At 41.8% G+C, this 12,608-nt stretch overlaps 1 protein-coding gene across 21 annotated transcripts in view; it reads left to right on the top strand.

Moving 5' to 3' along the window:
- HDAC9 (histone deacetylase 9) overlaps nt 1-12,608 on the top strand; it is an 885,788-nt gene that overhangs the window by 427,829 nt on the left and 445,351 nt on the right. For all 21 annotated transcript variants that reach the window (XM_072650844.1, XM_072650846.1, XM_072650845.1 and 18 more), the window contains one exon: nt 9,153-9,394. In XM_072650844.1, the coding sequence (XP_072506945.1) occupies nt 9,153-9,394 (242 nt within the window). The remainder of the gene's footprint in view (nt 1-9,152; nt 9,395-12,608) is intronic.

The following is a 12,608-nucleotide window of genomic DNA, read 5'->3' on the forward strand; positions in this document are numbered from 1 at the left end:
ACAGAAAGAGAAACAGTATTTTCCTAAAAAAAATCTTATATGCTAATGTAACATCTTAATAGATGAGTAAACGTAATTTGAAGAAGTCCTTAGCAGTTAAGTGGAAGGGGAAGATACTTAAATTGAGGATTAGAGGAAGAAAGGGATTCTGGGAGATGACCATAATGAGAGAGTACATTCCAAGCAAGTGCATCCAGAAGTAAGAAATGGATTGATGATGTTTGGAAGCAGCAAACAGGCCAGTTTGAATAGAATATAGAGTTTCTGAAAGGCAGGAATTCAAAAGAGGAATGAAGAAGAAAGGATTGGCCTTCTGCATGGTAGATACCAAGTTAATGAAGGTAGAGATGGAGGAGTGTACCTTTTGTGGATGAGGATGGTAAAGAGACCAGGCTGGGGAACATTAGTGTCCTGCAGACCTCTGGCCCTTCCAGTAGCCTGACCAAGGTAGAAGCAACCCCTGTGGCAGTCTGACCTCCCAACTGCCTCTGCAGCGCTGCGGCTGCTACATCTTCAACTTCCATAGCTAGTGGAGACCCAGAAAAGAAAGCCCCTATTACCAAAATCCTTGACAATGTCAAATAGTTCAATATCAGAAATCTGTATGATTTTTGTCATTGGAAATAACATCAATGATGTACCCCAGGACCTTTTCCACCCGACTTACAGTTGACACTACCCATATGGTCGGCCTTCACTATTGGCATGCCACATAGTTGAAAGCAGGGGCTGTCTTGCTTTTGTACCCCCAGGGCTCAGCATGGTGCATTGCAGATGGTGAGCCTTAACCAATGCAGCTCCATTCATCCACTCTTTGGAGCGGATGCTCTCTCTAGGACAGTAATGGAAAATAAAATTGAAGATGTGGGTTGGGTGTGGAGAGCCTTGAATGCCATCCTAAAGAGCTTGGCCTCTTATTGGTAGACTGTGGGGAGCCAAGGGAGGTCTTATTTTTTTTTTTTAAGAATGAATTTGGCAACATGGTGATAGATCTAGTGATAGTTGATGGGAGTGGGGAAGAGACTGGAAGCAGTGAGACCAGGATAGGGCATTATTACAATGGGGCAGGTTTGAGGTCATTAGGGCCCAGAGTGAGATGGTGCTGGTGGAAGTGGGTAGCAAATAATGAACTGGAGAGACATCATGAAAGAAGAAAGCAAGACTTGGGGACTTAACTGAAACAGATAAGCGGGAAACAGAAAAAGAGGAATTGGATTCCAAGTAATATCTCCTTAATGATCAGTGTCTTCTGAGTTATCAGAGAAAGAGAAAGCAGTGGCTGGTAGCTTGCAATCAAAGGAAATCATAGGTTTTTCCTTTCTGTTAGTGAATACCAAACTATAAAAATGGAAAATGACATGTGAGATCTTAGTCATCACACTGTGGTGGTTTTTATCTCACTGTTTTCAGGGAATGTACATTTTGAGTTGAAGTATTTTGGGGTGTTGTTGTGAAGTATTTATTCTCCAAACAAAATATGTCAAGAAACCTTAAAATTTAATGGGCATCAGGGTAGTTTTAGTGGAAATTTATTTGGCAGGACCTTGGACAAATCACATCATTTTTAGGCTCCAGTTTCCTCAACTATAAATTTAAGCAATTGTATCACATAAACTTCAAGGCTATCCTAAGTTTCAACCTAGATCTAGAATCTAATGGCTTTTTAAAAATTCTCATAAAATTAACAAACCTGATAACTGTCAGTTACCTGAATTAGCTCATGCATTGGGTTCTATGAACATTCTGAGTAACTCAGACTTGACTGTGCGTTCAAGGCACCAGGAATGACAGGAAGAAGCAAGAAGACCCACACTTTGTCATTTCTATATGGAAATAAGTTTCATTTTCCAGTGTGTTGGAATAGGAAGAGGTCTCAGATGTCCTGGAGTCCAATAGTCTGTCATTTGTACACAGAGGCAGAATTCTAAGGCTGTCTAATTTCTCCAGAGAAAGAAATGTGACTTTTTCCTTTTTGACAATCAATGCCTTCCATTTTTTGTCCCTTTCTGCTCATTCTGTAGCTTTTTTTTTAATTTGAGAATTTTTAATTTTTTGTAGATGACAAGATTTTACACCATATAGTTAAATAGTGCAAATTTACATTCATGAGAAATGTTTGAAAAGATTTCAACTAAAAAAAACCCCAAAGCAAAACCAAACAAAAACTTACTTCTTCCCGTGACCCATAATCCTGACATTTTTTTTAGTGAGAGGGGTTAAAAAAAAAAACAAAATAAAAATCCCAAGCCTTCCCAAACAGAACAATTTTAATTCTCATTTTCTCTCTATACTGGGCACGGTATATTTCAGTGGTGAGAGTCACAATTCATCTTTTCTGCTGGGAGACTTTTTCTTTGTTTCTTCATGTCCTCTGCCTCCATACCAACTTCTTCTGGTTTTGAATCTTCTGATGCTGGACAAGCAGAAATGTGGAGGGAAGCTTCTCTTTATGGCTTATGGTACCACAGAACTGCTCATTCTGGAACATGCCTTGTAGTATTCTCTACCACCTGCACTTAAAGTCATTGGATGAGAGCTGGCTGTATGAACCGGGGGCCAGGTGAGGTTCATTTGAGGGGTTTGGAGAGAATCATGTAAATGCATAGAGTTAGGAAAGGTTTGGCTCTGGGGAAATGGATGAAGAAGAAGGACCATGCCTGTGATTTCATTGATGTAATGGAACTCCTGGTGTGAGAACTTCCTTTGCCTAGGCAGATCAGTTCCAACTTGTTTGGAACTCTTGAGGAACTAGTCTTAGACAGCTCATCAGGAGGTTATATGACACAGACATAGTTGTGTCCCAATCAGAACTTGAAATCAGCTTGTCCTTAAGGAGGATGGTCTATTTATGATACCCCCTTGCTGGTTACTTAGAGTCTTATACTAATTGACTGGGGGAAGATTAGTCCTCTAGGGTATCATATACCAGAGCCTATCTTCAAACGTTGATAGAAGATTTTATACATAGGAAAACAAATTCTGCCTTACCCAGAACTTACGCAAATATCTGTTGCCATAAAACTCATAATACTATCTCTCAGAGATTCTGTGATTCTTCTGTTAGATAAGCAAGCATTTATTAAGTGCCTACTGTGTGCAAGGCATTGGTCTAAGCACTGGGTATGCTAAGAAAGGCAAAAGACAGACTCTGCTCTTAGGGAGCTCCCAGGTAACCGGGGATAGGCAAGGAGCAAACAACTGTACCCAAAGAAGGTATAGACAGGGTGGACTGAAGATCATCCACAAAGAGAAGGCACTGGTCTTGAGAGAGATCAGGAAAGGCTTCTTGTAGAAGGTGGGAAGCTGGGCCTTGAATGATTACAGAGGTGGATGTGAAGAGTGAGAGCCTTCCAGGAATGAAGGACTTGGGGAATGTGAACAGCAGCTTGTTCTGCAATGAGTGATGTATTATACCGAATTAATTTTACAGAGCAATTCTACCAGACACATGCTGTGTTTCAGACTAACTGGCCCCTGTGTCATTCCCCAGACAGAGCATTTCTTCTTTTGTCTTGCTGAACACCATCCTCTCACCTGGGAACACCCTCACTTCCCACCTCTGCCTCTAAGAACCCCTGACTGCTGTTTGCAAGACTCAGCTGAACAGTCACATCCTACAGGAACCTCAGTTTGGTCTCTCCAGTTCTATTTATTGTTTGTGTGTGTATGTATGTGTGTATATATACATGTATGTGTATATAGACATATATGTGTATATAGCTAGATATAGGTATGCCTGTGTATATGTGTATAAATAGTATGTATGTATAAATGTGTGTATGTATATAGATATAGATGGATAATATTAATTTATCTATGATCATGCTATTGTCTCGTAATAGAACGCAAACTTATGAAAGGAAGAGTATGTTTTATTTTCACCTTTGTGCTGCCACATCCTAATACAGTACTAAGCACAGAATAGCATAAAACCTGTGGTTTGAATAGAATTGAATGAAGTTTAATTTTATTCCTTTATCTTTGAGTGATTTGGAAAATTCTCTAAGATTACAAGTGATAAAGTTGGTCTTGAGTGGCACTGGTGAAGGGCTTTCCCTCATCTAGGAGTTCCCTATCCCTTTTCCATGTCTAGTTTCTCTCTCTATCTCTACACAGTCAGCCACTTGTTCTTGGAGGCATTTGAATCCCTAAAGACACAAAGGGTACCTTTTGCTGAGGACAGACTAACCTCGTCATTTCCTGGGGTTACGTATATTGATTGGTGTTCCTTGGTGGGCTGTGTTTTGGCTAATGGTGGTTGTGGACAGTGGTTTCCACACCCTCCTGTGCTGGGCACAGGAATCCAATATAAGGCACCATCCAGAAGCAGCCAGCTCCTGCAGAGAGTTGCTCACATTTCTCTGAATTCAGTTTATTATCTCTTCACTGAAGATATAACAAATCCCATCACTTTTTTGAGAGGGATGGGCCTTTGTCACAATTTATGTTAAAAACCAAATCAAATCCAGAACAGATGCCTTTGGTCCTATGAGCTGATGAAGACTGGCTAGAAATGAGGCATTTTTCAAGAAGCAGGCCTGTGTCCAGCAGACCAGAGATGACCGGCCCCGAGCTCCTCCGTCCATCTGCTGATTGCCACACCGCCCAGTATTTGATGAAATATTCATGTCTTTCCTCTGCTCCTGGGTAGCACTCCTGATTTCTTGTATAAACGCTGCTATATTTAGTCTAGACAAATGGAATGTGGATGGCTGCTGAATAAATTGGATGAAAGGCTGGGATCCTGCCTGCCGCTTTCTCTCGGTCTGGGGCAATTATTTATAATCACTAGCACTTTGGGTAAGTTGAGGGTGATTTTTCACAATTTAGTGATTAGACTCTGAATAAAAGCAAGCAGTTAGACCCAATCATTTCTGTTGGGATAGCAGGTTAAGAAGGCAAATTACTCTTTGAGGTTTACAGTAACTGGTTCAGGGACTTGGGGGGTTTATTGGAAAGGAGGGAAAACTGGTTGTGTGTGTGTGTGTGTGTGTGTGTGTGTGCATGTGTGTGTGTGTGTGTGTGCATGTGTGTGTGTGTGTATGTGTGCATGTTTTAAAGGGTTGATGTTTCCAGTTTATTGACTATAAGAAAACCAGACAAAATAGACATGTGGAGTCTCATATACCCCATGCATCTTTAAACGTTGAGTTCTGTGTTTATAGGGCTGAATTCTGACCTTTCTTTATTGGGATTTCCATGTAAAGAATGGCAGTGGCAGTATGGCCTTTTGAACTCTGATGAGGAGAGACTTATCATTGACATTATCCAGGACTGGCTATTTGGAGGTAACCACAGAACTGTAAAATTGGAAGGAAACTCCTCTTCCATCTAGTCCAAGCTGGGCTTGAAAGTCATCCCTATGACAGTGTCTCGGATAATGGGTAAGAAGTGGCTTGAATCTCCATCTTTAAGTGGAAAAGGACCTTTGAGCTTAAGGCCAACCCCTTGGCAGAGATTGAAACTGAGATTACAAAGAGTAGCGAAACTCTTGCTCACATATTTATACGATGAAAGTCTTTGTCACCACCTCATTTAGAAAGAACTTCAGCCTCCTGGCCTGAGAACCCAGTTTAAGGACATTACTTGCTGGAGATGGTCCAGAGGAGGGCAACCAGGTTGTGAAAGGGCCTTGAGTCCATGGTAGATGAGGCTCCATAGAAGGATGTTGTCCTAGTTAGCTGAAGAAGAGAAAACTCAAAGGAAGCATGGTAGCTGCATTGAGGCATGGAAAGGGCTGTTCCACAAGGAGGCAGCTAGTTCTTCTGTTGAGTCACAGAGGGCAGAACCAGTACTCATGGAAGCTGCAGAGGGATCACAGGAAAACCTTGCTAATAACAAGAACAGTTCAAAAGGGCAGTCAGTCCTGGCAGTTCCAGATCTTGAGCCACATTATAAAGTGATAATCATGAAAACAATCTGCTACTGGCTCAGGAATAGAGTGGTGGGATAGACGAGGCACACAGTGTGCAGTATTAAATGACCAGAGTAATCCAGTGTTTGATAAACCCAAAGATCCAAGCTTTGGGGGTGAGAACTCAACTCTCAACAAAAATTGCTGAGAAAACTAAAAAGCAGTTTGGTAGAAACTAGGCATAGAGCAGTAACTCACACTAAATTCCAAGATAAAGTCAAAATGAATATATGATTTAGACACAGTGGGGTGATATCCTAAATAAATTGGGGGAGCATGGAAAACTGTACCTGTCAAGTTTATGGATAAGGAAAGAGTTTATAAGTAAATAAGAGGTATTGAGGATCACAGGAAGTTAAATGGATAATTTTGATTACATAAAATTAAAAAGGGTTTGTATAAGCAAAACTAATGCAGCCAAAATTAGAAGGGAAACAGGAAACTGGGGGTAAAATGTTTACAGCAGATTTCTCTGATAAAGACCTCATTTTTCGAATATACAGGGAACTGGGCCAAATTTATAAAAAATAAGATGCATTTCCCAGATGATAAATGGCCAAAAGATATGAATAGGCAGTTTTCAGAAGAAACCAGAGTTATTGATGGTCAAATGAAAAAAGAATGCTACAAATTACTATTAGAGAAATGCAAATTTTAAAGTCAGAGGTCTCTCATCATACTCATCAAATTAACTAAACTGACAGAGAAGGAAAATTACAAATGTTAGAGACGAAATGGGAAAATCAGGCACTAATGCGCTGTTGTTGGAGTTATGAACTGATCCAACCGTTCTGGAGGATGATCTATAACTGTGCCCAAAGTGCTAATAAAACCTTTTGATCTAGCAATACCACTTCTATGCTTGTATCCCAAAGAGATCAAAGAGAAGGAAAAAGAACCCATGAGTACAAAAATGATTTATAGCAGCCCTTTTTGTGGCATATGACTATGATGGAATACTATTGTACTATGAGAAATGATGAGTAGGATATTTTTAGAAAACCTGGGAAGATGTATATGAACTGATGCAAAGGAAAGTGAGTAGAACCAGTAGAATATTGTGCATAGTAACAGAAATATTTTGTATAATGATCAACCGTGAGTGACTTAGCTGTTCTCAGCAATGCAATGATTTAAGACAATTCTGAAGGACTTGTGATGAAAAATGCTATCAGTTCTGAGTGCAAATTGAAGGAATTTTTTAAAACTTTTTTTGCAACATGAATAACGTGGACATATGTTTTGCATAACTTCACCTGTATAATTGATATAATATTGTTTGCCTTCTCAAAGAGGGGGAAGGGGTAGAAGGAGGGAGAGAATTTGGAACTCAAAATAAAAAAAAATTGTCAATTAAGTATATATGTATTTGTATGTTACACATACATATGTATATATTTACACATATACACATATACATACATGTACATGTGTGTGCAGCCAGCAATATTGAGCTCTCTCTTCCTTGGGGGAAGTCTTTAAACAGAGGCTGAATAACCACCTGACCCCCTGTGCAGTACAGTCAAATGAGGGTTCCTTTCCTGTTTGAGCTGGGTCGGAGCAAGGTTCAGATCTCATCAGACTGTGATTCTGTGCCATTTGGAGGCATTACTCTGACATATGCGACTTACTCCTTGATCATCAAGTCCAGTTAGTTCAGCAAGCCTTCACTAAGTATTTGCTGTGGGCAGATGCTGTCCTAGGTACTAAGAAGCAGAGAGAAATGACAGTGCCTGCCCTGAAGAGGCTTACAGTCTGCTGGAAATGGGTCTGGACAACATATACTCACATTAGCAAAGGCACAATATATTCTGAGTAATAACTGGGGGTTGGGGAGAAGAGTAACTTTTATGGGGAGCGGATCAGAAAAGATCTTGCGTAGAACTTTCTCCTAAGTCTAGTCTTGAAGTAAACCCTGGGTCCCAAGAGGGGGAGGTGGGGTGAGGGGGGCAGGCAGGGGCAGCAAACTGTGTATAGGCATGGAGGAGAGAGGACTGTCTTTTAGGGGGCTGGTACAGTTTGGCTGGAATGTAGATGGTGTGCAGGGGAGTAGTGTGGAATGCTAAGTCTGCTAAGATGGCATGGAGCCAGACTAGGCAGGATTTTCAGTTTAGAAAAAGAAGTGGGGAGTCACTAAATCTTAGGCAAATAGTAGTTCCGTGGATAGAGGGCTGGCCCTAGAATCAGGAAGACCTGAATTTAAATCTCCCATCAGACACTGAATAGCTCTATGACCTGGGCAAGTCACTTAACTGTTGTCTGCCTCAGTTTCCTCATCTGTGAAATGGGAATCACAATAGCTCCTGTCTCCCAAGATTGGTATGAAGCTCAAATAAGATAATATTTGTAAAATGCTTAGCACAGTGCCTGGCACATAGTAGGGACTGTATAAATGTTCATTCCTTCCCTGTCATCACCTTTTTCTGTTTTAAACTGATTGTTCTCTTTCATGTCATTTTAGAGATCCCTCAGCCATGTTTGATATGAGACCAGTGTCCTATTGAATTAATTAATTTACTCTGTTCCATGTCAATTTCCTTTCCTCAATCCACTTAATCTAGAGGCTCCTTCTTAGAGGTCACTTATTTCACCTTCATCAATTTAAGTTGAGGAAAGTGAAACCCAGAGAAATAGAGGAACCAGAGTTGAACCCCTATCCAGCGTTGTTTTTATTTTTTATTCCCTGTTCCTTTTGAAGAACACCACAGATGCTTCCAAGGTACACATTTGTGCATAGAGCTATAACTGTAATCTTTGCACCTACATCAAGCATTACAAAAGTGGCCCAATATACTTCTTTACTTAAAGGGGGAGGATATGTCTCTTGATCAGAATTCTGAGGTATATGCTGCTATTGAGGTGTGGATGTGATTGTAAATATGCTACAGCAGCACGTCAGGGAGAAGCTTTAATCTCACTAACTTGGTGCTAAGCTTTGTTGTTTCAAAGATGCTGAGATTCCACCAAATTCAGCATCCTAAGAAGAAGCACTATTTGCTTGACCCTAGTTATATTGTTTGCAGACATTAGAACCAGGAGTGTGTTTGCTATCCCAGGATGCTTTTCTCTCTGGTAAATTTTCATTTTGTCTGATTTGACACCCGCCATTATGACATCAGCTGTATGGAAATGACTCATAGGCCTTTGTGGGCCCCTTCCCCTAAAGCTTGGGCTTTTAAGGACATCCACCCTGTTGCTCTCATCTTCTCATGTGTCTTTGTTTCTTTCTGCCTTGCAGTGGAGGTGAAGTCGGAGGTTCCAGTGGCTCTGGACCCTGTCACACCTTTGGACTTGAGGACAGATCTCAGAATGATGATGCCCATGGTAGACCCTGTGCTGCGGGAGAAGCAGCTGCAGCAGGAGCTTCTAATCATCCAGCAGCAGCAGCATCTGCAGAAGCAGCTGCTCATTGCAGAGTTCCAGAAGCAGCATGAGAACCTGACCAGGCAGCACCAGGCTCAACTACAGGAGCACATCAAGGTAGCCCACGCTTTCTTCTCCTTTCTCCTGGCTTTGGGGAGGGGCTCCTCTCATGACCAGGCATGGTGGGGGACTCAGGAGGGAGAAGCATACACATGCAGGTCATGCCCAGGTGTGTGATAAGGGAACCCTGGCCCGATTCTGCCCCAAGTTCTTCTGAGGATGTTGGATTTATCCATGAGCCTCATGAGTCACCAGCAGCAGAGAATCCTGTGACTGGTACCAGAAAAGAGAAGTAATGTGAATCGTAATATAGGCTTATATAGCTTTAGAGGTGGAAGGAACTTCACATGCCTGGAACAGCTACTTTGATGGATTTATTTTTAATCAAATTTTTATTTTGTTAAAAACCTGCCTTCTCTTCTACTCTCCTCATCTGTCCTGCGTTAAGAAAGAAAGAAAAACAAATCCTCTGTTAAAGAATGCATAGTAAAGCAAATTCCTTCATTGGACATGTTCAAAAATATGTCTCAGTCAAATCTGTCCCCTCTCAGGCCGAGTGGATGGCAAGTTTTATCATGAGTCCTCTGGAGGTACGGCCGGTCAATGTTTTTACCTTTACAATATTGTTGTTAAAGTATACATTGTTCTCCTTCCTTCTTCATCAGTTCAAATAAATTGTGTTCTCTGAAACTATCCTCTTCATCACTTTTTAGGGCACAGTAATATTTTATCATATATATGTTCCTTAATGTTTTCTGCCATTCCCCAATTGAGGGACACTCCATTAGTTTCTGGTTCCTTTTCCTCACAAAAAGAGACAATTCCTTTATTTTACTGATGAGTAAACTCAGGCCTCAGTAGGCTTGCTCAGGGTCACACAGTTAGCCACTGACAGTATGGTGAAAAAGTGTCATACTTGGAGTCAGGGACCTGGCTTTGAATTGTATCTGTATTACTTAAAACTTGTTAGCTGTGGTTGTTGTTAATGTTAACATTAATAACAGTGATCGCCACGGTGACAATGATGACTGATGATGAGGATGAGGATGTAAGAGGCAGGATGGTGTAGTACACACAGACCTAGTCTTGGAGTGAAGGAGCCGTGATACATGCTGGCTGTGTGACCTTGGGCCAGTTGCTTCATTTCTTTGGCTTTCCCTTTCCTCATCTAGAAAGAACACGGCCTTGGCTTTGGTTCTGAAGTTCTCTCTAGCTCTTGACACCAAGGGCCCATGATTGTTCTGGGAATATCCATCTCCACAATGGAAGAGACACATCTAGAGAGGCTTACCCAGTTGAATGTACAGAGATTCTCTCAAGTTGTGTATCATAGAGTGACCATTGGAAGATGCTTCAATTGTTGTGTGTATTAGGGGTCCCTGGGGTGTGACACTTCTCTGGAGCCTTCTGGAGGCTGCAAAGACAGACAAACAAGGCCAAACCAATTTCTGTAGAGGAAGGAGAGTCCTTTCCTGCTCTTGAGGACCCATTGTCCTCAGGAATGTCTTGTTATATTTGTGGCTGAGGGAAAAGGTGCCAGATAGAATGTAAGCTTTCTGAGGATATGGAATGGCAGTCACACAGCCAATGCTTGTTGACTGGGCCTAAGACACTAGACAAGTTATAGAAGAAAACATGAGGAAGGTCATTACTAATTATGAGCACTTGGGATCAAGAGGTCTGCCCAAAATGGCACCAGCCACCAGGACTAGATCTTCCCTTTGGAGATGGAAGAGCCTCCAGGCTGTGGGAAGTCCAGAGAAGCTCCCATTCTGCTGCCCATTTTCTGATGCTGCCATCCTATGAGTCAGCCTAGTACCTCTGACTATGTGGAAGGAGCTGAGATTTAGGGCTGGGAGGGACCTCTGGGCCCCAGGGCAAACTTCCAGTTTCACAGATGAGGAAAGGGATACTCAGAAAAGTAAAGAGACTTGCCCAATTTCCTACAGGAAGTGAGTACCAGGGCCAGGATTGGATCCCCAGCCCCTCTTTCCAGTGCACCCTGATGGCCTTTGACAGATGAGTCTCAGCTTTGAGACTTGTTTAAAAATTGTTCAATAATGAATTCACAGATCCAATCAAAAAGAAACACACACACACATGCATGCTCACACTTCTGCACACATGCAAACTTACATACATGCTCATGCACATACCCACATTTCCCATATATCCACATATATCCATTCTCACACACATTGACTCACACAGTCACACTTGCATACTCATGCACACATGCATACTCATGCTCACACACATATCCACACATGTACATGCCTCCACACACCCACTTACATACACACACATACTCACATTTTCCACAAGCCATGTACACACATATACTTTCACACTGACACACATATACACACAGACATACTCATACACACAGATACGCATTCTTATGATCCTGAAACACATTCCACGAAATAGCATTTATTTAAGTCCCGTTTGCTGTCCATTTTGGAGAAGTTTAAATTCAACAAAATCAGGATGTTGGGTAAAAGATTCATATCCACATTGAAATCTTATTCCATGGGCAGATTAATGATGATAGTTTTAAGTCCAAAGTGGGGGAGATAGTGAGCGGCTAACTCTTCTCAGGATGCAGCCTCTGTCCCTCTCTGTGGCCTGGGTTCTAGCTCAGGACTAATGGCAGCTGGACATTGCTTGGAAGAGCGTTTGGCTGGCAATTAAGGGAAGGGATAAGAAGATCAAACAAATCTTCCCAGTGTGCTGTGATGGCCAGACTCCGTACTTGAGGCGGGGAAGGCTGCTGTTCTAGAGAAGGCTGAGGGGGAGAGGTTACATGCAGACTGCTGGACTGTTGGGGGGCAATTGCCTTGTGAACTGCCTGAATCCACATTGATGGGATTTGAATTTCCTCTGCAGGCACAGTTGTACCAGTTCACTCAGATTTCATTAACCTATTCTCCTCTTTTCTGCATCTCCCACTGAAGCAAGAGCAGGGATTTGGATATCAGAAAAAGCTTCACAATACACTCTATGGGCCAGCCACTCACTTTTCTTTCTCCTTTCTCCCTTCCCATGATTCTTGTTCTCTTTATTTCTCTTTTTCTCCCTTTTGTCCTCTTCCTTTCCTCCTCCTCTTCCTCTTTTTCCTCTCTCTTTCTCTGTCTTTGTCTGTCTCTCTGTCTCTCTCTCCTCTCTTCATCATTCTCTTTCCCCTCTTTGTATTGATGCTAACTTGCTTTTGAGTTCATTAACCAAGAAGGGCAAAGCTCCCTCAGAGCCCAGAGGGGAGAAGGCTCCA

This window comes from Notamacropus eugenii, chromosome 3 (genome assembly GCF_028372415.1).
Source record: "Notamacropus eugenii isolate mMacEug1 chromosome 3, mMacEug1.pri_v2, whole genome shotgun sequence".
NCBI classification, from domain to species: Eukaryota; Metazoa; Chordata; class Mammalia; order Diprotodontia; family Macropodidae; genus Notamacropus; species Notamacropus eugenii.